General features: G+C 40.8%; 5 protein-coding genes across 5 annotated transcripts; 4 read left to right on the forward strand and 1 right to left on the reverse strand.

Annotated features, from left to right (window-relative positions):
• Positions 1–1,744: 1,744 nt before the first annotated feature.
• On the forward strand, positions 1,745–3,078 carry clec-116 (C-type lectin domain-containing protein; the record flags this gene model as incomplete). Its single annotated transcript, NM_001375239.1, has 7 exons — positions 1,745–1,861; positions 1,906–2,142; positions 2,186–2,356; positions 2,399–2,510; positions 2,554–2,687; positions 2,747–2,895; positions 2,946–3,078. The coding sequence occupies 7 exons, from the start codon at positions 1,745–1,747 to the stop codon at positions 3,022–3,024; spliced, it is 999 nt and encodes a 332-aa protein (NP_001361864.1). The 3' UTR covers positions 3,025–3,078.
• A 540-nt stretch (positions 3,079–3,618) lies between these two features.
• On the forward strand, positions 3,619–5,175 carry K04H8.2 (CW domain-containing protein; the record flags this gene model as incomplete). Its single annotated transcript, NM_001375240.1, has 7 exons — positions 3,619–3,741; positions 3,786–4,010; positions 4,060–4,242; positions 4,289–4,400; positions 4,447–4,568; positions 4,933–5,066; positions 5,109–5,175. 7 exons carry the CDS (start codon positions 3,619–3,621, stop codon positions 5,173–5,175), a joined length of 966 nt encoding a protein of 321 aa, NP_001361865.1.
• Positions 5,176–6,345: 1,170 nt separating this feature from the next.
• K04H8.3 (uncharacterized protein) lies at positions 6,346–7,678 on the forward strand (the record flags this gene model as incomplete). Its single annotated transcript, NM_061090.3, has 3 exons — positions 6,346–6,729; positions 7,239–7,438; positions 7,548–7,678. 3 exons carry the CDS (start codon positions 6,346–6,348, stop codon positions 7,630–7,632), a joined length of 669 nt encoding a protein of 222 aa, NP_493491.1. The 3' UTR covers positions 7,633–7,678.
• Positions 7,679–13,965: 6,287 nt separating this feature from the next.
• Positions 13,966–21,983, forward strand: pes-7 (Calponin-homology (CH) domain-containing protein). The gene is made up of 12 exons (NM_061091.7): positions 13,966–14,133; positions 14,196–14,439; positions 15,616–16,060; positions 16,110–17,246; positions 17,293–17,501; positions 17,715–17,880; positions 18,554–19,122; positions 19,169–19,368; positions 19,727–20,111; positions 20,165–20,451; positions 21,391–21,652; positions 21,782–21,983. The coding sequence occupies exons 1-12, from the start codon at positions 13,976–13,978 to the stop codon at positions 21,893–21,895; spliced, it is 4,176 nt and encodes a 1,391-aa protein (NP_493492.1). The 5' UTR covers positions 13,966–13,975; the 3' UTR covers positions 21,896–21,983.
• A 571-nt stretch (positions 21,984–22,554) lies between these two features.
• nanp-1 (Phosphoglycolate phosphatase) lies at positions 22,555–24,875 on the reverse strand. The gene is made up of 7 exons (NM_061092.4): positions 24,761–24,875; positions 24,628–24,703; positions 23,969–24,037; positions 23,764–23,921; positions 23,568–23,712; positions 23,364–23,492; positions 22,555–22,863 (listed from the first exon to the last, which is right to left on the reverse strand). The coding sequence occupies exons 1-7, from the start codon at positions 24,865–24,867 to the stop codon at positions 22,795–22,797; spliced, it is 753 nt and encodes a 250-aa protein (NP_493493.2). The 5' UTR covers positions 24,868–24,875; the 3' UTR covers positions 22,555–22,794.
• Positions 24,876–25,953: the final 1,078 nt, after the last annotated feature.

The raw sequence follows: 25,953 nt of genomic DNA on the forward strand, positions 1-25,953 counted from the left end.
GATCAATTTAATGTGGGATACTTGATCAAACGCCTTGGAGAAATCGAAGAACAGGACGTCTAGGGAATTGTGCTGTTTTAAGATCTCATGATAAAGTGAGGTTGAGCGAGTGAGAGATGTGGTGCAACTCCGATAGTCTAGAAAACCGTGCTGGTGTGGGGAGATTAGATGCCTATAATCAATTCTAATTCGGGAGCAGATTACTTTTTCCATAACTCTAGCTATATGATCAGTTAAGCTTATTGGACGGTAATTTGAGGGAATGGCTGGGTTACCTTTTTTCGGGATGGGTAGGACTGTAGCGTGTTTCCACGCGTCAGGAAGTATTGCTTCCTCGAAGGATTGGGTGAAAATTAAGGATAATGGAAGTGCAAGGGGAGTGGCGCAATGTTTCAAAATATAAAAGTTAACATAGTTAAGGGAGAAACCTATTTTTGGAGTAAGTTTTCTAAGAATTTGCTTAACTATGTAGGGTTCGAAAAGATACTTGCACGCATTTGGGTTATTAGCTGAGCTTGGTGAAACCACGGATTGTTGGGGGGATGTGGAAACTTGAGGAGACGAGAAGTTATCCATAAAGGTTTGGGAGAATATGGAGCATTTTTCGGAGTCGTCAAGAATTGTTGAATTATTGTGTATAAGTGGGGGGATACCTTTTAGACATTTCATTCTTTTTCGAATCAGTTTACGAATGGAAGACAGATTTTTGCTAGTGGTTGTTTTAGTCTCATTGGGTTTCAGGAAGTATCGGTAACTACGCATAAGCTTTTTCAGTTTTTTGGAGAGAGTAGGGCTAGGACTTTTACTGAGCCTTTTTTGCGTTCTGTGGATTTTTTTGAGGATATTGGGGGTTTTATTGGGTGGAGTGGTTTGGACAGTAACTGGGCAATGCTTTTTGATAAGGGTGTTTAAGATATTCAGAAAATAAGAATATTTCTGAGAAAGAGTTGGTAGTGTGGAAAAAACCAGATTCCAATCAATAATTGCTAAGTCGAAATTAAGCGCTGCTAAATTACATTTATAATAATTAAGTTTTGACTGAGGGGTGATAGTATTAGCTCCGGAGTTCACCCCCTTGGTCCAAGAGTTGCTCTCATTACAATCACCTCCTATGCAGGGGGTCTTACACAGGGAAAACTACAAGCAAGCGTGGAGAAGATAGGTTACGATAGACCGCCAAACAGACCGCGTAGATCAAACTATAGATAGCACATGCACAGGACCACAAGCAAAATAGGCATCAGAATTGTGATGTAGTGGGATACTTTGATATATACATTTGAGTTCATAGACTTGTGCAGACTTCTGTGGATATTACTGAGACAACACTTACATCTACAATATGTCTACAATAAAAAACCGGACACCTTTCGCGTCGAAACCAGGCGTCGGCTAAGTCTGCAAACAAAATACTGCCCCGGCTCTGCGGGATTCCAATATTTACGGAGCTTTAATTTTGGCACGACAATGGTATCAGTAAAATAATTAAAACTAATCCGAAAGTTTTAGTTTAGCTGATTATTGAATAAAAGCTGAAACTGGTATACTTTGTCGAAACAGCATTATGTTGTACAATATCGGTTCAGGCTTCCTAATACCTCCAACAATTTTTTAGTTTGTAGTCCTGGTCCCAAAAGATCAGAATTCTGTCGAGTACTTATGAGCAAAGAAAATCGAAAATTCCTCTAAAAGTGTATGTACATAAAAGTTGTAACTATAGAGATGTGTCCTCAAAAAAAGTTTTATGTGTTGGCTACTCCACTTCATGTTATACTTCTTTTTGTCTTTTTTCCGAAATTTTGAAGAAATCATGAAACTTTACATCCTGTTTCTTATTTTTCCGCTGATATTTGCAATTATAGTAAGAATTCCTTAATCCTTAGCGATTTTAACTAAATCATTCAGAGCCAGCGCACCCAGATTATGGTTTTAATGCACGGCGAGGTGTTAACTCACGGCGGGGGTTTGTCCGACTTCACCAAAAAGCCTGTGAACTGGTCTACTTGCGTAACAAATTGCCACTCAAAAGTGAACTGTATTGTAGCGGGATTTGAATATGAAACCTGTACACATATTGAGTTAGGCAGAGTTTTCACGATTAAGAGGTTGAATGCCTACTCCGAGAAGATGGTGGCAGTTAAGGTGAGAGCTAGAACTTGAGCCTATACTAATGTTTTTGTCCTAGACCGTGACCAATTTGACCAGTTGTGGCTATGGAAATGGATTGCAAGGGTTTATAGGCTCTAATGAATCCTATAAAGTAATAATATCTCAGGGTACTTGGACTATTCAGGAGCTCAAGTGTTCTGAGGGTTTCCGAATGTTTCACCGACATAAGGGATCATGGTGCATTAAGGTTAGTTTAAAATCTACTTGTATATGTAAGTTTTAAATTCAGGTTGTTACACGACCCGGAACATCTCAAGCTGAAGGTGCCAATTTTTGCTATACGCAGCATAATGGAGTGCTCAGTAGTTTTGATAGCGAAGAGGAGAAGAATTTTGTACTGAGTACGTGATGCATCAAAATTACTACACCGAGATTGATTTTCAGATGAAACAATGAGGTTTGTAGAAAAATATCAGATACATGCTGGGTATCAAGGCGATGCATATTGGATGAATGGGGAGCGGAAGAACAGTTGCATGCACCAATACCAAGAAGGGTCGGATTGCGATGGAATAAAGGTATCTTTCTGAATTATTCATTTCTACGGGATTCACAATTAGTTATCAAAACCTCCCAGGCCTTCAACATAACGGATCCCTTGATATCTGAAGTTTTTGAAAACTGGGCCGACAACCAACCGAGTGGCATGCGTGACAACAAGGGAGCTGGTGGTTGCATAGTCTTCCGAGTTGGAACAAAAGAAGGTAGATCAACCGATGACGTCCCGTGAGTTTCCTACTGAGACTTCTGAATTAATCACTATAATAAAGCTTCAGGTGTGATTGGGGGAATTTTCCTCTCGGAACCTTTCAATACCTGATAAAAGGATTCATCTGTGGGACACGGCCGGGTTGATTGTTCGAACGTTTTCATTTTTGGAACATATTGAAATAAAATGTGAATGTGTTGTTTCTGATGTAAAGACCTTAAAAATTACACTACTGTAGTTTCGGGATGCTATTTACTAATACACCAATTTCTTGAATTACAATTTTTGAGCCAAGACTCCTTCCTGGGAAGGGGATAGCTTTGAGACCCGTCTGAAAATTTTCTGTGCACAAGAAATTTAAATACCAGAATTGTGATCTGAATGGAGATATTCATAGATTTTTGGAATTTTCTACAATTTTCTGCTACACTGATCAATTGAGAGGTTTGTAGCGAGTATAATAGGCGATGATGTCTGCCGCTATCTATCTTTGACTATTTTGGCTGAATTGGAAAAATGCTTTTGAAGCAACTGCACCTCAGTGGAACTAGTCGCCTTTTTCTGTTAGACACCTGCATTAAGTTCCATAATATTGCTTGCCTCAGAACTCTACCAATTTTCTAGTTTGAAGCCTCTATCATTGATGAATCGAACTCTCAAGTACTTCTAAGCAAATATTTTTACAAAGCGCACTAAAATTGTACATTAAAGCCGTCACTATAGAGATTTGTCCTCGAAAAATGTTTTATATGTTGTCTACTAAACTTCATGCTATACTTTTTTTGTCTTTTTTCCAAACTTTTGAAGACATTATGAAAATTCATATCCTTTTTCTTAGTTTCCCACTGATATTTGATTTTACAGTAAGCATCCCAAATTCTCTAACACTGCCAACTAAATTATTTAGAGCCCGAGCACCCATATTATGGTATTACTCCACGGTGAGCTAACAAACTTCCTAAACTTCACCGAGAAAACTGTGAATTGGTCTAGTTGCGTAACAAACTGCCACAATAAACTGGACTGTATTGTGGCAGGGTTTGAAAATGGAACTTGTAAACTTTTTGAGATCGGTAAACTTTCCACGATTAAAAGATTGAATTCCCACTACGGGAAGATGGTGGCAGTTAAGGTGAGAGCTAGAATCTAATAGTAAGCATCTACCAAGTTTTTTGTGTCAGACAGTCACCAACTTGACCAGTTGTGACTATTCCACCAATGGCAACGTGTTGCAAGGATTTATAAACCATGATCAGCCATACAATGTAACGATATCTCAGAACACTTGGATCATCCAGAAACCTCCCAAGTGCCCGGAGAACTTTGAAATGTTTCATAGACTTAAAGGATTATGGTGCATCGGGGTTTGTTTAAAATAAGAATCATTGTTCATGATATGTATAAGTTTAGGTAATTAACAAAACTTTGACATCTCAAGAGGAAAGTTCCGATTTTTGCAAATCGGAGTACAATGGAGTGCTGAATGCATTTGATAACGAAACTGAAAGGGATTTTGTATTCAGTACGTGAAGCAGGAACTCTACTTTAAAAAAAATATTAGTGTTCAGGAAGAACGAATGGTTCGGTGTCTCCTTTGAATGAACATGGCGATGCATACTGGGTGAATGGGGTGAGGAAGGAGAGTTGCAGAAACAATGATAAAATAGGATCAGATTGTGATGGAATTAAGGTACTAATGGGGTTACTCAAGTAATGTCGCGAAATGTATTTAAATTAGGGCCTGCTCCGAACCGGACGCACATGCATCCGGTTTTGAAAACTTTGAAATTTTTCCGAGGTGTAGGTTTTCATGGCAGCCGACAATTTACGAGTTTAGCCACTCATTAATAAATTATATGATTAAGTATACTGAGTGGCCAAACTCGGAAATTGTCGGCCGTCGTGAAAGCCTCTACCCCTCGGAAAATTGTCAAAGTTCTAAAAAGCGAACGGCCGAACGCCAAATATGCCAGACCTAACTCAAATACATTTTGCGACATTTCACGGCATTATTTAACCTCCAGTTTTCTGTACTAGTTATCAAATCCTCTTAGGCTTTCAACATAACGGACCCACTGATCACTGAAGTCTACAACAACTGGGTTGAAGACCAAGTGATTGGCACGCTGGACAACTGTCTTGTTTACCGGGTTGCAGCAACCCAAGGAAAATCAACCGTTGCCGTTCCGTGAGTTTCTAGTTTAGACACGTTTAATTTTTAAAGTTGTAGGTGTGACTGGGTGGTGGCCTACGCGTACCGGTTGAAGGGATTTGTATGTGGGACGCGGCCGGTTTAAAGATTCTAACGTTTTTTTTTTTGGAAAATGTGAACATTCGAATAAAGTGTGAATGTGTTATTTCTGGTGTGAGAACTTTAAAAAAAAGACTACTTACTATAAGACCCCATTGAGTCAGGACTCATTCTGAAGAAGGGGATTGCTTCGAGACCCACATTTTTATATCAACCGCTGACGCTTCAGAACCTAGTCCTCCGAGGTTCTAACTCAACTGTTCGGAGGTCGATTGCTCCGAGATCCGTATCTTCAATGTCAACATCTGAAAGACTAGCATACTTTTATTGTTTTTTCTGGTATATTCAATCATGTAGAACAGTTTTATGAAATAAAAAAGAATCGCTCCATATGTTTTCACCGTACTATTGAATTTTGGAAAAAAAACAGCTTTTGCTTAATTTCTGAATTTTTTAAAATAACTTTCCGTACAAGCTAGCATACTTTGATTGGTATTTTCTGGTATATTCAATCATGTAGAACAGTTTTATGAAATAAAAAAGAATCGCTCCATGTGTTTTTACCGTACTATTGAATTTTGGAAAAAAAAACAGCTTTTGCTTAATTTCTGAATTTTTAAAAATAACCTTCCGTACAAGCTAGTATACTTTGATTGGTATTTTCTGTAGTTTCAAAAATCGATATTTCGATTCTTGTTCTTGCGCACAAATTGGAACGAAATAGAGTTAAAACTGAACAATTAGGACTGAAAAAACATGATATTCGTCAGTACAAAGAATATATCAATTTTGCTATATGCCTAAAAACCCACACGAAAGAGCACCCCACCTATTCCAGTCGCAATCCCCTTAATTATGACGATACTGGGACAGGCTTCTGTGAGCTAATGGAACAAAGTGCGCGCAAAAGCTTCAACTCTGAGTCAAGATATTGGGCCGGCCCAAAATAGCGTCACAGGATTGGCCACAGAACATGCCCTTATTTTCAGACACATAGCGTCAAAACTCAATGCTGGGGAGTTCGTCGCTCTGAAACCCTTTGAAAACCTTTAAGATACTTTTTCTTCTTTAGGATCATAGCTTCTAGACCCGCTGCTGAAATTTTTTGTAGTCCCATACCGTAACTCTATGAATCATCAATTTTATAGTTCCCAAGAAAAAGCCGCCCGCTCAAACCACCGCGTTTCCATCACATAAAAATCACAAATTTCCGATCATGGGAAACCGCTTCCCACTCTGTTCGGAACAATCATTTCATTCCTCCTCCAACACCATGAAGCACATTTTTCTTCTCCTATGTTTTACTATTCCAATCGTGGCTCAGGATCCTGTCCAGGACGCCCTTATCTCAGCAGACACCAACTCCACTGCTCCTGTTAACTCAGACGCCCAGCCGGTGCCACCAAGCCAGATGGATAGTGTGGCCGCCAAAGGGCAGATCATTGCTCATGACGTCACTGGGGAAGTGGTGCCGATGAGGGCGATTTCAAAGGCGTCAGCCGCAGAGCCATCATTGGGATTGCATGGGATCACCGAGCAGCAGTTGAACTTGAGATATTATAATTTTATCTGCTCGTCGCATTTTCATTTGGATTGTAAGGTAAGGGACGTGTCTTGCTTTCAAATTCTAGAAGCATAAGTACTAGGACTCCCATGAGGTCGCCGTATGGAAGGTGCGGCGCGAAACCCCGAACTTGTCGGCTGCTTCCAAATAACTACTTTTTCGCACTACATTGCGCGTACGGAAAGCTGCGGAACCCCTTACGTGTCGGCTGCGCTCAAATAACTACTTTTTTGCACTACGCTGCGCAGACACCAAGCTGCGGAACTCCGAACCTGTCGGCTGCTTCCAAATAACAACCTTTTCGCACTAAGTTGCGCACACAGGAAGCTGCGGAACCCCTAACGTGTCGGCTGCTTCCAAATCGTGAGGCCAGCCGGCGTGAGGCAGCATTTTGCGCCTCACTCAACTGGGAGCCCTAATAAGTACTATATTTGAAGTTTTAAAAGTTTCTCAGGCCCTTTTTGTCTGGAAACTAAAACTTTTCAGGAATTTATAGTGTCCCTTTTTTTTTAGTCTCCAAACCCCGATTCCTCGCTATATTCCAGCTCACCGAGACCCTCCAAATTTGCATGACAGACCGCTACGTCGCCGTGCTCGGGCTCCCGCTGGCCTTTGACACCGACTCCCAGGACCTGACGTTTTTGACGAAGTGGATGAGACAATGCGATCAGAATGATCAGGATCAAAATCAGGAGGCGATGAGGCTGATCAGGAAACGGATCCACTTTCAGAATGAGAATAATTGGTGGGTTTAGAGAATTGGAACTTTTTATATAAGTTCAATTATCGGGGGTATTTGGCTTTACCGCAGAAATATCTCTAAACTTTCGATGCACCATGTCTATTTTTTTCAGGGAAGGAGTCTTCAAATCGGCCTCTGGAATTGGCTCCCTTGCCACTGGAATCCTCCTGCTTGCCATCAAATTTCTGATTCTCTAATACCTCTCCATCTGCCCCCAATAAACCATTTGCTTTGTTGAAACCTCGGCTTTCACCGCTCAAAATGTTTATAAACCGCCTGTCTATTTGCAAATGGGCTTTTAGTTGGGGCATAGAAAAAATGAAAGAAAATCGAAAATTCGCGTTATTCTTCTATTTTTTGAGAGTTTTGTAAAAGGTTTAAAATGCATAAAAACCAATTAATTTCGACTCGAAACATTTGAAAAAAGGCCGCCGCAAAGTGGTTTTGCATTTAAAATGAGCTGCTCTGTGCTCAGAGAGAGAGAGCATTTTGCTGTCCTTCAGAAATAGAATTTATTTCATTTCATTTATTATATTTTGACGGCGGGGACGCCCAGATAAGCAGAGCTTAGCCGAGGGCAGTGTGTATAGATTTTTGGAGCATTTTTGGAGTTTTTTCCCGTTGTCCAGGTTTTTCTAGAAGTTTATAGATGTTTCTCAAAAGTTCCAGATTTTTCTGAAAAGCTCTACAAGTTTCCAGATTTTTCTAGGAAATTCCAGACTTTTCTAGAAGTTTTAAGACTTTTCTAGACGGTCAAAAAAGTTTCCAGATTATTCTAGAAACTTCTAGAGGTTCAAAAATTTGAATTTCCGACCAAAAAGTTTTCTCAAAAAATTTGAATGTCCGGCCAAATTTTTTTTTTCGGAAAATTTGAATTCCCGCCGAAAAGCTTTCTCAGAAAATTTGAATTTCCCGCCAAAAAGTTTTATCGGATAAATTTGAATTTCCCGCCAAAAAGTTTTATCGGAAAATTTGAATTTCCCGCCTAAAAATTTTATCGGAAAATTTGAGTTTCCCGCCAAAAAATTCTCACAGAAAATTTGAATTTCCCGCCAAAATTCGTTTTCTCAGAAAATTTGAATTTTCCGCCAAAAAGTATTCTCAGAAAGTTTGAATTTCCCGCCAATAAGTTTTATCGGAAAATTTGAGTTTCCCGCCAAAAAATTCTCACAGAAAATTTGAATTTCCCGCCAAAATTCGTTTTCTCAGAAAATTTGAATTTTCCGCCAAAAAGTATTCTCAGAAAGTTTGAATTTCCCGCCTAAAAATTTTATCGGAAAATTTGAGTTTTTTTGGAAAATTTAAGCTCTACAAGTTTCCAGATTTTTCTAGGAAATTCCAGACTTTTATAGAAGTTTTAAGACTTTTCTAGACGGTCAAAAAAGTTTCCAGATTATTCTAGAAACTTCTAGAGGTTCAAAAATTTGAATTTCCGACCAAAAAGTTTTCTCAAAAAATTTGAATGTCCGGCCAAATTTTTTTTTTCGGAAAATTTGAATTCCCGCCGAAAAGCTTTCTCAGAAAATTTGAATTTCCCGCCAAAAAGTTTTATCGGATAAATTTGAATTTCCCGCCTAAAAATTTTATCGGAAAATTTGAGTTTCCCGCCAAAAAATTCTCACAGAAAATTTGAATTTCCCGCCAAAATTCGTTTTCTCAGAAAATTTGAATTTTCCGCCAAAAAGTATTCTCAGAAAGTTTGAATTTCCCGCCAATAAGTTTTATCGGAAAATTTGAGTTTCCCGCCATAAAAATTTCTCTCAGAAAATTTAAATTTCCAGCCAAAAAGTTATCTCAGAAAATTTAAATTTCCCGCCAAAAAAATTTCTCAGAAAATTTAAATTTCCCGCCAAACTTTTTTCTCAGAAAATTTGAATTTCCCGCCAAAAAGTATTCTCGGAATATTTGAATTTCCAGCCAAAACCTTTTTCGCGGAAAATTAGAATTTTCCGCCAAAAAATTTTCCCAGAAAATTTGAATTTCCCGCCAAAATTGGTTGGGTTCGCCACAATTGGTCTCGACACGATGGGTCTCGCCACGAAGGGAGAGGCTCCGCTTATTGATGACGTAGTCTATAGACTTAAAATTAAAAAAATATATATTAGGAATAATACCAGCACAGGGAAAGGTTTCAAGTTTTTCTCGATTTTTTGAGTAAAAGCTTCAATTTTCAAGATTTTCAGCAATTTTTGATCCATTTTTTTCAAGTCAAAAATTGTAAGTAAATTTCAAAATTTCAAAATTTCAAAATTTCAACCGGTTCCCCCTTTTTTAAAGAAATTTGATATTCCCATTGATATTTGCTGCTTGACGACTCAGTGAGACACCCCTGTAATAATAATGTTGCTTTTTGTATTTGTTTGCACTGTGACGAAAAAAGTGCACAGTGAATCGGAGCATCGGCGGTGAGACAAGAAGAAGGTGTACAGTGTTTGGTTTTTACTGCTTTTCTCCTGTTTCGAAAAGCGTTTAACTAGCTTTTGGCCTCGAAATCTAGATGATAATTACTTAAACCAGTATTATTAAGTTTTTTCATGAAATTTACATCAAATTTGTGCCACATGTTGAAGCCGCCCTCTCTAGAGACCTCATTGGCGAGCATTATGGCTTTATTGGATATTGATACTTAATGCGTCATGTGTTAGATTTAATATGATATTTTGCGGAAAACCAATATTGAAGCAGTATTAGACTTTAGCTCAGGAGAGCCTTTTAGCTCAATAAGCTGTGAAACTGCCCTAACTAGGATAATACCCCTGGAGGATTTCTACTAAGCTAATAGAACTGTAAATTACTGAGGGACTTGTCTGCTAACAAGGTCTAAAAACTGACGGACTAGGATGCTACGGACCACGTGGTGCCAGGCTGTCCTCTTACGGTTTGATCTACAAAAATGCGGCAATTTTTTGCCGAAAAATATGTGACGTCAGCACGTTCTTAACCATGCGAAATCAGTTGAGAAGCCTGCGTCTCTTCTCCCGCATTTTTTTTGATCAACGTAGATCAAGCTGAAATAAGACACTCCGACACCACGTGACGGATTAGAAAGCTACTACCAAAGTATCAATCTACTAGGCTACTTAGGGACTGATCTACCAAGGTTCTAAACTACTAGAGCCTTTATTACTAGTAGGTGTTAAAACAACACTGCCTCTACTGTAATATATCTCTAGTTCAACCCATACAATCCTATGTAGGAACTTCACAGAAATTTAACAATATCAAGTTTCTTGTCAAAAAAATAATATAATTTCCCGTTTTTTATATAGCCCCCGGCCCCGTTTATGATAGTCCTTCTTTAGGCCACTTTCCTAATTTTGCAAACTTTTCTAGGCCATAAAAAATATGTAATAATGCACAAGAAATTGAAGTTATTTCCCCCCTACCCACGTTCTTAATGGCATGTGTCTTATCAGCGATTATTACATTTGTTGTCGAGTGCGTAAAAACCTCACCTCGCGGGGGCTCATTTCAGAACTTTCAATTTTTCTTTAAGGCTCTATGTTTCTTTATATACTGCTTTATAAACCGTTAATATATGTACTGTTAATATACCGTATGTACCTTTATGCACATTTATATACCATTATATACTTTTGTATACCTTTATGCGTTTATATTCCTTTATTATACCTTTATATACCTTTATATACCGTTAATAGCGTAATTTTGGAACACCAAATTTCAAACTAGAAATTCACAAAAGAAGACCTTCGGAGCATACTTTGATATACAAAATTTCATAACGCTATTGTTTTTGGGAAATGAGCCTTCAGCTGTGACAACACATAAAGAAAAACTACGGCTAATTTCCAATGAAACTTTTTCCCCTTCTCTTTCTCTCTCTCTCTTTCTCCTGTTTCTCCCCCATATCGGTTGTCACTGCTTCTAATTCAGTCGTCTTCTTCTCAATGTCTGCGCCTCTTACGGCTAACTATCACACATTCTCGCAGTGTTTTTGGAGGTTTTTTCTCAAAAAGGATTAGGAAAGTTTCCCCCCGTCTTGGGAACCTGGGAACCGTTATGATATTTCTTCATGTGGGACTTTTTTCTTGGTTTTTTTTGTGGTTTGGATTTGGTTGTGTAAAAATTAGTTTTATATACAGTCTTAAATTTTTAGAAATTTCCATTTTCCGTAGCAGTTTCTCAGTCCAGATAACGTTTTCTCGAGATTTCAAAATTTTCAAATCTGGTCAAATTTTGGTTTTTGAGACTTCCCTCTTCAGGGCCTGCATTGCATATTAATATTATTAGCTTATTTTTCTTGGCCGCAGGTTTTTTTTTTGCTTTGAATGCCATGGTAACGGTGCTCCCCAACCGGGAATTTTTTGTTTTGTTTTTAGCTTAGATTCCTTATTCCTCATTTAGAGCTTCAAATTCACCAACAAAACGAATTTGGTTATTGAAATTTTTTAATTGAAAACTTGAAAACTCTAGTAGGGTTTTGATCCTAAATTTGAAGGAAGTTGGCTAGTACCAGGCTTTAGGAATTTTTGCAAAATTTTTGAAATCCTATTGCAACCTTTTAACTCTCACCAAAAAATGCAGAAAATTTAAAGTTTCACTTAATTTTGAAGTTATCTAGCCTAGGCCTATATCAAATATCTAGGTCTAAATAGGTCTAATAAGGTAAAAAATTAAGGCTTTTGACCTTAATTTAAAGCTAGCTAGGCCTAGGGCCTTGGGAGTTTTTCAAAAGAAAATTATGTCAAAAACAAAAATGGTGCAAGACTTTCTAATACTCTTGTAAGCCCTGAACTCACATTTGAAACCGAAAAATTTTGAATTTTTTTTTAAATTGAGGTTATACCTAACTTTTAGTTAGGTTAACTTTTACTATATAAATACATAAAAATTAGAAATCGAAAATTTTTGGGCCAAAAATTGAATAATAAATTATTAAATTTTTTAGCCTAAATTTGAAGCTAGCTAGGCCCAGGGTCATGGAATTTTCTCAAAAAAATAGGTCAAAAATGGTGCAAAACTTTCGGACTACTCTTATGAGACCTGAAAATTTTCAGATTCAGGTAAAAATTAGTGAAAAATACAGCTGACCGCAGCATTTCCAGGGCCAAAATTACCAAAAAAAAAAATCATTTACTAGCCTTTCTACAGTCCAAAACCTGCAAAATTCTTAGATTTTAAAATTTTCCTCAGAAATTCAATTTTCGGTTCCAAAACTATTCCATCTGTATTTTGTTCGATCAAAAACTTCCCATAATTACCTCCACACCGTTTTTTTTTCAAACTTTTCTACCATTTCGCACCTGCCAACCTGCCAACACTTGTCCTTCAACTGGTCACATGTGGCATTTACAATCACCAATTTGATGTTTCCGTATCATTTCATTCTTCTCGACCATCCTGCGTCTCCGCGGCGCTCCACAGTGTCTAGAAGCTTCTATAGGGGCGCGGAAGGGGAAGCTTGCAACATGCTTTGCCCTTCTGAGTACTATGGGACCCTTTGAAATTGAAACTGAAGAGGGGGACAGAGGAAATGCTAAGAAGAGCACTCTTGTTCCCTTTTAGTAAAGTAATGCGGCTTTGAATTTAGAATTCCGTTACTAGACAAAAAATTGCGTTTTAGTAAAGTTCTCAGAAAGTCTGAAACTTTTGAGGCCTAGACTAAGGCTTAAACTTAGGCTTAGGTTTATGCATAGGCTTAGGCATAGGCCTAGAATTAGGCTTAGACATAGTCATTGGCTTAGGCTTTGGCTTAGGCTTGGGCTTATGCTTAGGCGTAGGCCCAGACTGAGGCGTAGGCTTAAACTTAGTTTTAGGCTTAGGCTTAGGCTCAGACTCGGGCTTAGGCAAAGGCTCAGGCTTGTGATTAGGTCTAGGCTTAGGTTTAGGTGTAGGCTTAGATTCATGCTTAGGCTTAGTCCTAATTCTGGGCTTAGACTTAGGCTTAGGTTTGGGCTGAGACTGACTCCTAGACTTAGGCCTAGACTTAGATCTAGGCTTGGGATTAGGCTTGGGCTTAGGCTATGGCTTAGGTCTAGGCTTAGGCTTATGGTTAGGCGTAGGTCCAGGCTTAGGCTTAGGCTTAGTCTTAAGCTTAGTTTTAGGATTAGGCTTGTGCTTAGGCTACGAATTCCTCCCCGAACCAAAATTTTGAAAAAAAAAATTCAGAATTTCTGTAAATCCTCAAATTTAAAACTCCAATTCATTTTTTTCCTTATTTCTGTCATATCACAACTGTATCTAATTTCATTAAAAATCTGCTAAAAGCCAATGTCAGCTGGGTATTTGAAAAAAAAAATCTAGGCCAAGACGCCAATTTTCAATTTTTTTAAAAACTTTTCGTTGGTTTTTCATTAAATTTTGGGGTAAATTTGCAGTTTCTTTTCAATTTTAACTCTTTCAATCTCTTTTTTTTTTAATCTCTGAGGGCCTTTTTTTTTAAGGTTTTTCAACAATTCGGGCACTTACTTTTGTCAAAAGCCTTTCAGTTTTCTCATTTTCTCAATTTTCCCAGCTTTTGCATCTGAAACCTCATATTCGAAGCCTCACATTTCCATGATTTCAGATCACAAAACTATGGAAACCGAACCAGCCACACCTCACCTAAACGGTCTGGAATCTCTACCATCCCCGATTTCAGACGGTGAATCCTCTGAAGTTTTGGAGGATGTCGATGAGAGAAGACTCAACAGAATCGCCTATGAGTACCTGTGTAGGTGTGAGGAAGTCCGAACGTAAGTGGATCAGATTTTTTTTTTCGAATTCGGAGTTCCTATAAAATACTATATCCTTCCAGTTGGCTCTCCGAATGCCTCAACGACGATACCCTGGTGCCTACCACCGATCTTGAGGAGAATCTTAGGAATGGTGTGCTCCTAGCACGTCTGGGTAACTCTTTCGCTCCGGAGGTGGTTCCTGAGAAAGGAATTTTTGATATAAGGCAGGAAAAGTATCGGCAGAATGATGCGACGCCGGTGTACAGGCATTCGGATAATATTATGCAGTGGAGAAGAGCCATGGAGAGTGTCAGATTACCGGAGGTAAGGTTTTGGAGACTGAAGTTTTGAAGAGTATTTAGCTAAAAAAAACTGGGTCAAAGTTACCTCGAAAAAGACCCTTAGCAGATTTTTAGGACTATTTTTTAAAGGTGGATTAGCGCCAGTGGGGAAATTGCTTTAAAACACGCCTATGGGGCCACAATGACCGAATATCATGATAAAAAAATTCAAAAAATTTTTCTAAATTTTATATAATTTTTTGAAAATTGGAAAAATCTCAGTTTTTGCCTAATTCCTATTTGAATTTCCGCCAATTGGATTTTTTCGATGGAGCGCGCTTGCACGTTTTTAAATTTGTTTATTTTATTTTTTGTTATTTTTCACCGATTTTTAATGTTTTCGGTGTATTTTTGCTTGTATTTTAGAGAAAAAGTCAAAATAATTGCAAAATTTCAATTAAAAAGCACGCTTACAGGCGTAAAAATGAAAAGTTTTTTTACTTCACTTTTAAAGATTTCGAACCTGAATTAATTAATTTCACTGATTTACGCCTGTACGCTTGCTTTTTAATCGAAAATTTGCATTTATCTTGGCTTTTTCTCTCTAAAATTCGAGCAAAAATACATCGAAAACATTAAAAATCGGTGAAAAATAACAAAAAATAAAATAAATAAATTTAAAAACGTGCAAGCGCGCTCCATCGAACAAATCTAATTGGCGGTAATTCAAATAGGAATTAGGCAAAAACTGAGATTTTTTCAATTTACAAAAAATCATATAAAATTTAGAAAAATTTTTTGAATTTTTTTATCATGATATTCGGTCATTGTGGTACCATAGGCGTGTTTTAAAGCAATTTCCCCACTGGCGCTACTCCACCTTTAAAATGTGACTTGTTTTGGGCTGCTTGGGAGAGAGTTGATCTAATTTTTATGTCCAACACTGTTTTGACTTGCGGGAAATACACAGAATTATTAAAAATCTATAATCAAAAACTTATAATTCAGTGAAATTTAGATCCTGTATTCCAAAAAAAAAGAGCATTCTCAGGAAGTGCACAATTTTGGTGCATTTTTCAAAAATTACACCGATTTGCTCATTGAAACCAAATTTAGAGCACAATTTTCGATTGATGCACCATGTTCCAAATTTGTTGGCTTCGGCCTCTGTTTTTGAATTTTGTCGAAAAATTCCCCACTGCACCATGTCTTGTTCCAGATCTTCATCCCAGAAACAGCGGACGTATTCGAAGGACGAAACATGAAGACTGTCTTCTGCCTCTTCGCCCTAGCCACCCTTCTACACAGACAACGAAAAGCACCGCCAATGCGGAATCTCGCTGGAAAAGCAAAATTTTCAGCCAACGAGCTAGTCACCGCAAAGGAAAACCTGAAAGACTCGAAGCTCCCCGAGTTTGGAGACGTCGGAAGCATGCTATCGGACCGTAAGAATGATGCGAATGCTCAGGCGTTGGCGATGACAGCTCTCCAGGAAGCAGTAGCAGAGAAGGATGCTGGGAAGGTGCTGGAAGTGTTGAAGTCAGCACCAGCGTCAATAGATTATGTAGAGGATTCCCTAGCTCAGCAGTATCTAGATGGATTGCAAGGGGAAGAGGAGCCACTGGCAAAGATCTTTGTGCAAAGTGTGGTTAATTCTGTGAATAGTGAGTTTCGTCACTTGTTGCTGCTGCTCAAAATCCATATGATTTCCAGATAAATCCGCCATGGAACAGCTGGAAACTCTCCTTGCCTCCGACTCGGATCCTTCCACCATCATCCACATCCTTGACCTACTGCAGATCGAAGATGTACGTCAGTTTGCCACTTCACTCTACGTCACCCTGCTCCGTGATGCTCAAAAATCCCATTCCCCACTACAAGAGGACAATGTCCGGGAAGCAATTGCTCATGGGAATGCTCTGGTGGAAGTTCGAATTGCTGTGGAGCATGGATCCTCGGAAGATGTGCTTAAGGCACTTCTAAACCCGCATTTGAAGTTGGAGAATGTGGAAAAATCCAATGCAAGGTTATATTCCAATAGGCTGAAGAAGGAGTTCGAGGGGATTGAAGGCTTCTTGCTCCGCGAGCAACTCTCCCAAATCGTCAACGAGTTCTGTAAGATCTCGGAGGAAGATCGTGTGGTCTTGGAGCTCAATGGTGCCGTGCAACGCGGCGATTCAGAGAGCATCGAGCAAATCCTTCAGAGTAGAGACTTCTACGTCCAGGAAAATTTGGAGTTTTACGTAAAGCGGGTTGCTCTGAAGAAGCCACAGAACTTAGAGGACTTGAAATCCACGATGCAGGAAATTAACGCAGAGGTTGAGGAAGCTTTCAAGCTCGCCGAGCAAGTAGTAAGGATTAATAAAGCGAAAGGCTCGGAGCCAAAAGTCAGAAAAGAGTTGGAAAAGCTGAAAAGCTTCAAGCTAGACGGCTATCGAGAGGAGCTTCTTCACTGGTACGCCAAGCGTATTTCCGAAGAGCTAGATGCTTCGAAACATCCGGAAAGCTCCCAAGACTTCTGGCTCGATCACAAATTTCCACTAGGCACAATTTACGTGAATACCAGTACTTCAAAGCATTCGACGACTAGCCAGGAGCCTTTACATCCAAATTTCCTACGCTGGAATCCGGAACTCCAGGATTTTGTGGCCTATGAGAATGTGAACTTTGATGAGTATTGGAAGGAGAAGGAGAAGGAAGTTGTTAAGGGACAAGCTGCGTTGAGGAAGTTTTTGGGACAGAAGAAAGCGGCGAAGGAGGCTGAGCTGAAGAAAGAGCAGGATGCGGCGGCGACAAAGATACAGAGCCATTATAAAGTGTTCAGAAATCGCAAGGATTTGGAGTTGTTGAGTGAGTCCCATCAGAATGTTACAGTTTATTATAAAGATCCTTTCAGAAACGTCAACTACACCATCTCTGTCTCTAGTTCGGAAGTTCGTGAAGCAGTTGCCACGTGGCGAGGTAGACTTCTCGGGTGACCTGGAAGTTGCCGAGTCGAAAACTGAAGTGTCTAGGCTTATGGCGTCCAATAGGCAGCTGGATAAGAATCTGGAGGAGATGGACGAGAAAATCGGGTTGCTCATCAAGAATCGGTTGAACTTGCAGGTGGGCTTAACTGGGCTTCTTAAAGGGGTCGAGGGGCCTATTTCTTTATAGAGAGGCTCGATACCTAGCGATATCTAGACCATAAACGAGTTTCTGACTTTTACCCCGAGATTCGGAAGGATACCGGGACTTCGACTAGGCATAACCTCTTCAACAGACCTACGTTTTACTGAAGCTAGTATTGTTAATCCAAAAAAATATCTGAAATTCCAGGAAGTAATTGCGCATCGCGACAAAACCGCTGCGTCCGCCGAGGACTACGCGGCGAAGAACGAGGTGTCCGAGAAGAAGCAGAGAGAGAAGTGTTCGGTGGAGTCGTTGGAGCAGCTGTTGTACTATTTGCAGACCAAGCCGAATTATCTGGCAAATTTGATAGAAAGTAAGTGCCCCGGGTTCTGGCCGGGTACATCAAATGAGGAGCGTTGAGCAGATGTACCCTATGACAGGTTAAGTGAAATGCTGTGACAGTCCTGCGGACAACATGTGGCGGTCCTGAGGGCACGGCCTGGTAGTCCTGAGGGCGCGACCTTTCGGTCTGAGGGCATGGCCTGACGGTCCTGAGGGCATGGCCTGGCAGTCCAGAGGGCATGGCCTGGCAGTCCTGAGAGCACGGCCTGGTGGTCCTGAAGGCACGGCATGGCAGTCCTGAGAGCACGGCCTGTCATTACTGACGGCACGGCCTGGCGGTCCGGAGGGCACGGCCTGGCGGTCCTGAGGGCACGGCCTCACGGTCTTGAGGGCACGACCTGGGGGGCCCTGAAAACACTCTTTGGGGGCCCAGAAAACACGGCCTGACGGTCCTGAGGGCACGGCCTGAGAGTCCTGAAGGCCCGGAGTGTCGGTCTGAGGGCATGGCCTGGTAGTCCTGAGAGCACGGCCTGGTGGTCCTGATGGCACGGCCTGTCATTACTGAGAGCACGGCCTGGTGGTCCTCAGGGCACGGCCTGATGGTCCTGCGGGGACGGCCTAGTAATCTTAATTGCACGGTCTGATGGTTCCGAAAACGAGGCCTGACAGTCCTTTTCAATCTACTAAACCTAGATTCATTACAGACCTCCGTGAAAACCGCACCGAGATGATGACCGACGTGGTGTCCCCGATCTTCGGCTTCCTCAGCGATAATCGAGAGCAATTCCTATTCGTAAGACTCCTATGCGAACTCCTCGGACGGAACGTCTCCCAACTCCGACTCATCGAAGATTTTCAATCCAACTACTTTATGCAAGCCATTGCCGACACGATGAAGCTCAGCACCTTCGACAACATCCTCTCAGATCCCTGCCAATCTATTATAGATGAGCTCACTGACTTTGTGGATGAGGAGTCGAGGGTTAAGACGTTCCACTTGGATCCAGTGGATCTTTATATGAACCTGTATGGAAGACCTGTGGAATCGGCGGAGAAAGCGCTGCAGGACACTGATGTATCGGATGTTCTAAGTGGATCCATTTCGTTTTTGGCCAAGTGGAGTGAGAGGTTTATGGATGCAGTGTTCAAGAGCTTCAAGCTACCGAAGAGCTGTGTCTACATGACTTCCTACCTGGAAACTGCACTTCGTCATCAGTTCCCAGCGGCGACGGCGATGCAGATTGATCAGACAGTTGCGATGTTCGCGTACAAGGTAGGACGGATTTCAGACATGGTGCATCGAAATACTTTTCTTCCAGGTATTCCTCTCCCATCACCTGACATCTCCTCGGAGCCTGTTCCGGGCTCTCGGAAAGCAGATCACAGACGACGCAACACACCGCCTGGAGGCCATCATTCATTTCACAGAGAACGCGGTGGCAAATAAGGGATATGCCAATAAAATGTGGTTCCTGTCACTGCTCAATGCGAATGTTCATGTCATTCATAATAAGTTCATGTGAGTGGGAGGGATCCTAAAACCTAACAGAGCGGCAGAAAAGCTCAGCTCATTTTATACAAGTTAATCCAATGTAAAACGCGTAGCAAAAACAGATTTGCGCACTGTAAGCCACTGTCAGGCATGTAGACTAATTCTCCGAACCATAGCTGCTGGTAGATCCCATTCTGGCTTTGATTGTCGTCTGCGTGATCTCATTTTTTCGTAGTGCGTGGGCGATTTTCAGGGTGAGCTTTAGACATCCCAGGGCTTTAGGAAGCATGGTCTAGTCCATCGGATTCTGAATTTTTACTCGGAATGCTATAATCTTAGCCTTTTCCTTACAGTTCAAATATTTCAGAACAACCCAAATTTTCAGCGACTACATCAACAAAAACGTTCGTAACGTGGCCTTAGACGAGATCTACTCGATGAACGAGTTCACCCAATTCGACCCCTTCCACAAGCCAACCCTTTCCCTCATTGACAAACATCTCCAAACCGTCATCGAATGTCTTCGTAAGAACAAGTCCACTATCACAGAAGAATCCGAGAATCAACTCGTCCAACTGATCGACTCCATTGCGGATGTGGCAACCTCCGATGGGGTTGTGATGCTTCAGCTGCACCCGTCACCCAATGAAATGCTGCCTGATGGAACTCAAGCTCACCTGTTCACCAGGGCTAAGAAGGAGCTGGTGGAGCTGTTGCTGGAGGGAGTACCCGGGAATCATGTTGGGGAGTTGTTGGATGAGAAGAAGGAGGTATGTAATTTTCAATAAGGTTCCAAAATTGTAGGAACATTTCTAAATTCCAGCTCACCCTTCACCTCAAATCCATCCAAACTGATCTCAAAAAGGACGTGGAACAACTGGAGGCCGATGGCCGGACTCAAAAATCCGATAACTACCAGTCAATAGTGACAGATATCGCAAATGACATTAGGCTTCACGAGAGACGGCAAAGAGAACGTCAGGAGCAGAAGAAGAGCATCGCGGCGACAAAGCGGAAGCTGATGGAGCAGAGAGAAGAGCTTCATGAGAAGTTGGCAAGATACGAGGAATACCTGGAGACTTGTCTGCAGAACTTGTCGAGGACATCAAGGTAAGGGGTTTAGAACCGTAGTCTAGGGTGGGTGTCCGGAGTCGGGGGTTTGAAATTTGAAGTTTGAAATATGCCCACAGTCTTGGTTAGGGACCTACTGATGCACTGTAAACACCGGAACCTTTCAGTTCGGACTCAGTAAGACCGTACTCTGGAAATTTTTAGTCCGGACTCCGGTAACTTTTAGTTCAGGCCAGGGAACTGCTACGCCGGGCTCAGGATACTGTTACTCCGGAGTAGGGAAACTGTTTCTCCGGACACCGGAAACAGTTACCCTGGACTACGGTAATTTTTAGTCCAGACTCCGGAAACTTCTACTCCGGACTCTGGACTTCAGATTACACCGGACTCCGGAAAATGTTTCTCCGGACTAGGGAAATTGATACTCCGGATTCTAGAAGCAGTTACCTCGGACTACAGTAATTTTTAGTCCAGACTACGGTAACTTGTAGTCCGGGTTCTGGTCAGTTTCAGTTTGGGCCCTGGAACCTGCTAGGTCGTACTTTGGGTACATTCAGTCCGGACTCTGGAAACTTTTAGTCGGGGCTAGGAAAATTGTTTCTCCGGACTCCCGAAGCTTGTACGTTTGGTCCGGACTCTGGATGCTCTGGAATTTGTTACTCATGACCCCGGCAACTGATACTCCGAACTTTGGAAACTGTAAGTCCGAACTCCGGAAAATGTTACTCCGAATTCCAGAAGCAGTTACCCCGGACTACATGATCTTTTAGTCCGGACTGCGGAGAATATTACTACGGGCTCCAGTAACAGTTTCCCCGGACCGTGGTTCATTTTAGTCCGGACCCCGGTAACTTTTAGTCAGGGCCTCGGTAACTTTTAGTCCGGACTTCGGACGAGGCTACCCCGAACTCCGAAAATGTTCAAGCTAGGCTCATGAATGCCTCTATTCCAATAAATTAAAATTTTGCTCATTTGCAGACGCCTCTCATTCCGCCCGAACACCAAGGAAGCCGGCAAAATCCAAAAGGAGCGTGCCTCACTGGACCAGATCAAAAGCTACAAGAGCACCGCTGAGAAGCTCTTCAAAAAGGGAGTTATCAGAGAAATCACAGGATATCAGACACCGAAAAGAATCTCCAAGCTTAATGTGGAATTTGGGTCGACCGATATGATGGGTGTGTTCTCTGTGGCTTTGACGGAAGGGAAGAATCAAGTTGGAAGTGCCACGTTGCAGTTTCAGGTGGGATAAGTTTTCGGAGTTTTTATTTCTAGTGAAAACCACTATATTTTTTGTGCTTCCGAGCTTTTTCCCGCCAATTTTATGGCATTTTTGTCAAATTTTCCAAAAAATTCCTCAATTTTTTTTCAGGATCTTCTCAAAGCGGACTCTGTTGACGAGAATACCTATGTTTTGGCGGAGCTCATCACACTGGACGTACCAAAAACCATCCAATACATCAACAAAAAGTTTTACAATAAATAATTTAAGTTTCCCATCTAATTTATTACCGGTTTTGCCCCCTCCATGCTTATCGATTATGAAAATTGACGAATAAATGGATTTTCTCGCGAGTTTAACGGGGTTTCGGGTTGTTTTACACATGGTGTCAGAATGCCCCATATCGGGTTGATCTACGAAAATTGCGGGAATTTAGACGCAGACTTCTAAACTGATTTTGCATGGTTAAAAATATACTGACGTCACACTTTTCTGCAGAAAAAATTCCCGCATTTTTTGTAGATCAAACCGATATGGGGCATTCTGACACCACGTGTTTATAGGAGTTGTACTGTTTTTGGACCAATTTTTTTTGGAGATTTTTTGATTTTTATCATGTTTACTTGCAGATTCTTTGGATTAATAATTTTAGCTGAATTTACAGAATTTTAGGCAATTTTTACAGGGATTTGCGCAAGTTTTGGCGGTTTTTCAACAATTTTGGCTGTTTTCAAACTGATTCTCGAGTTTTGAGCTAAACTTCTATGTTTTCACTGGATTTTGTCAAATTTTCAGCCAATTTTTTTTCAAATTTGATTTTTGGCACGTTTTTTCATTTTCAAGAAATTCCCCACAAAATAGACCATTTTTCCCGACTTTTTCTCAAATTTTCAGCTAAAAACTAAATTCGTACACATTTTCCACAAAATAAAATAAATTTATTTGTTCTACAAGTTTCAGAGAGAGAGAGAGCAAGGACTATCTACAAGTGAGTTTTTCAGAAATTATTGCTTTTTCAATGGAAATAAGTGGCGAAGAGAAGAGATCAAAATAGATCGATAGATCAGTATAAAAGAGACTGAAAGTCTATTTACAAGGGGATAAAAATTGTGGAGAAAAAAAATTATGGAATTTATTGATTTTTTGCTGGGTCAGTTCAGTTCTCATCCGCGTTTAGTGTCCTCTGTCATGGTTTTTGTGATCAAATGTGGAAGTTCACTGATATCCTCGAGCTGCAAAAAATTGAAATTATTGGTTTTTTTAAAAGCATTTTTAAGGAAATTGGCTAAATGGCTCAGTGCGATTTCACAAGTATTCCAATCACAAGACCGGGGTTCGAGTCCGCACAGTGGCATATCTTTTTGTTAAAGTGTTAATAGACTGAATTGGGCATGCTGAGCCTAAAATTTTATACTAGAAAGCTTGAAACAGCTCGCGGAGCCAAAAAAAAAATCACATGAATTGTTACTTTTTGATTGAAAAAGTATCATATGAGCCTTAAAATGTGAAAAAATGATTTAAGACCACCAGAAAACTCTTATTTCCAATTTTTGCAAGTTTTCCAGTTTTCAAAAAAAAAAGTGCACAAATGGCTCAGTGCGATTTCCCAAGTCTTCCAATCACAAGACCGGGGTTCGAGTCCGCGTGCTGGCATGATTTTTTGTTAAGGTGTTACTAGACTAATTCAAGTGCGCTGAATCCAAATTTCATGCTCAAAATCCTATAAACTCACGAAATAATCCGAATACTGTGCCAACGTGTCACGCGTTCCGACGCCCGTCATCACAGCCACACTTGCTCGTAGACCCGCAATTTTGCCCATTTTCAAGTCGGCAATCGTGTCGCCGACCATCAAGGTTTCCTGGAAAGTTAATTTATTTAAGATGGTGTACTACGCCTGCCTGGCCTGCCCGCCTGCCTGCCCGCCTTGCCTTACCTTCAACTCGACGCCCAATCGCTTGCAAATCTGAATCGCACAGTGTGGGGATGGTTTTGGCACGATGCCAACATCATTTCCGCAAATGATGTCATCAAGGAATGGTATCACATTCATCTTGTTCATCTGATCCATAGTAGCTGCTCTGAAACAGAAATCTAGGTGTCTAAAAAATGAGCCACAGGCCGGAGCCAACCTGGAATCAGCGGTGCACACGGCAATCTTGATCCCCATCGACTTGAGCGTGGTGAACAGCGCTGGCATATCACAGACTGGTGACATCTCACCTGGAGATGCTTCTGGGACACATCCCTGGACAATCGCGTCGGCTTCAACTGGTAGGAGTCCGAAGGTCTGAAATTTCCAGTGAGTGAGTTGGGGGCCGGGGAAGCGGGGCAAACCTGAAGAGTCAAGGAGATGTCCTCACGGATGCCGGTGAGCGTCTTCTCGGCGAGTGCTCCCATCGAGACCTGGAAAAAGGATGTTTGAGCAGCTTAAGAAGGGCTTTAGGGGTAAGTTCAGCAGATCAGTTGGGCTGACTTTAGCCAGGCTTCCGGCCGAACTGGACTACGCCAGCCTACGCCACATCAAGATTTTAGGACAGAATCTAGAGAAACCTATGGAAACCCGAAAAGAGGTTTTGAGCAGGCTTCCCTTTATTAAGAGCTTTAATCTCATATTGGCCTGACTAGGCCCGAACCTTGACAACTAGGACAGGCCTAGGACAGGCTTTGAACCGGCCTCGAGCAAATTGGCTAATTTTAAGGCCTGGTCATTGTTGTCAACTACTTGTGGTCTGTTCTTGAGAGCTGGGCAAGGGCTTCCTTTTATCGGGTCTGGGGCGGACTATAGTTAGTTTTTGAATAAGACCGTGGGCCGATTTTCGGTAAGAAATTCAGACTAGTTTTGGTTCAAGCCAGACTTTTTGCATGCTTTGGCCCATTTAAGAACAGGCATTTAGTGGGCCTTCTAGAATGAGAAGACTTTGGCCTAAAACTTCCAGACCTTGGGCCACTTTGGACTAATTTTCACAGTACTCAAAATTTTGAATTCCCCTTACCTTTCCAGCAACCGGATCAACGCCCAAAGTCTTGTAGATAGCCGGCCCGACACGAAGATTGGTGGCGGCTTCCAACCTGAAAAAAAAGAAAATGTAGATGATTTCCAGACCCCAAACACCCCGGGACCCTTACAATCGGACGGTTGTAGTCGCGTATGGCATCCACATTTTGTGAAAATCCAGCAAAGTGCCGTCCTTGTCGAAAATGATGAGCTTCACGCCGTTGTTAGGGGTCGTCATTGTTTTACCTGAAGAATTCGGAGGTTTTAAGTGCAAAATTGCTGAGAATCGACAGAAAAAGGTGAAATTGAAGAAAACCGGAGGAATTGAGCAAGTTCTAGATGAAAAATGAGTTGTGAGACTTGGTTAAAAATAAGAATTTTTCAGAAAAAAAAGAGCAATCGAGTGGTGCCAGGCTGTCCCATCACGGGTTGTTCTACAAAAAATGCGGGAATTTTTTGCCTAAAAAATGTGACGTCAGCGCACGTTCTTAATCATGAAAAATCAGTTGAGAACTTTGCGCGTCTCTTTTCCCGCGTTTTTTGTAGATCTACGTAGATCAAGCTGAAATGGGACACTCTGACACCACATGAGAAATTACAATTGGTCCCTGTATTTCGTCCCGAAAACCCACCAAAAACCATGCATTTTCCTAGATTTCTCCCAAAATATTGCATTTTTCAGTCAAAACTGACCTGAAATTCGAATTTACCGCCGAAAAAACTTCCAAATTTCAAAACTTACAGTGGTTAGTAGAGAGTAGAGATGTTAGTAGAGCTTTGGTTAGTTGAAATGAGAGGAATGAATTTTTTACGGCGGGAAATTTGAATTTTCGAGAAAATCAATATTGGGGGAGGTTTTGGCGGAATTCAAAATTTTTGAATTTTTGGCGGGAATTCAAATTTTAAGCGAAAAAATTGGCGCGAATTCAAATTTTTAGCAAAAAAATTGGCGCGAATTCAAAAATGTTAAATATTTTGAATTTTTGGTGGGGATTCAAAGTCTAATTTTTAGCAAAAAAAATTGACGGGAATTCAAAATGTTCTATTTATTTTTGCGGGAATTCAATTCTAGGAAAAAAATTTAAAAATTTTCAATAATTTTGAGTAGTTTTCTAGCAAAAAAAATTGGCGGATATTTAAAAATTTCTTTAGTTTTTTTTTTTGGGAATTTAAAGTATCCGGGAAATAATTGGTGGGAATTCAAAATTTCCGAAAAAAACTTGGCGGGAATTCAAAATTTCCTAAATATTAACGGCGGGAATTCAAATTTTTCTGAATATTTTTTGGCGGGTATTCAATATTTTAAACATTTTTTTTTGAAAAA

The sequence above is a fragment of the Caenorhabditis elegans genome, chromosome I (assembly GCF_000002985.6).
Source record: "Caenorhabditis elegans chromosome I".
Classification (NCBI taxonomy): Eukaryota; Metazoa; Nematoda; class Chromadorea; order Rhabditida; family Rhabditidae; genus Caenorhabditis; species Caenorhabditis elegans.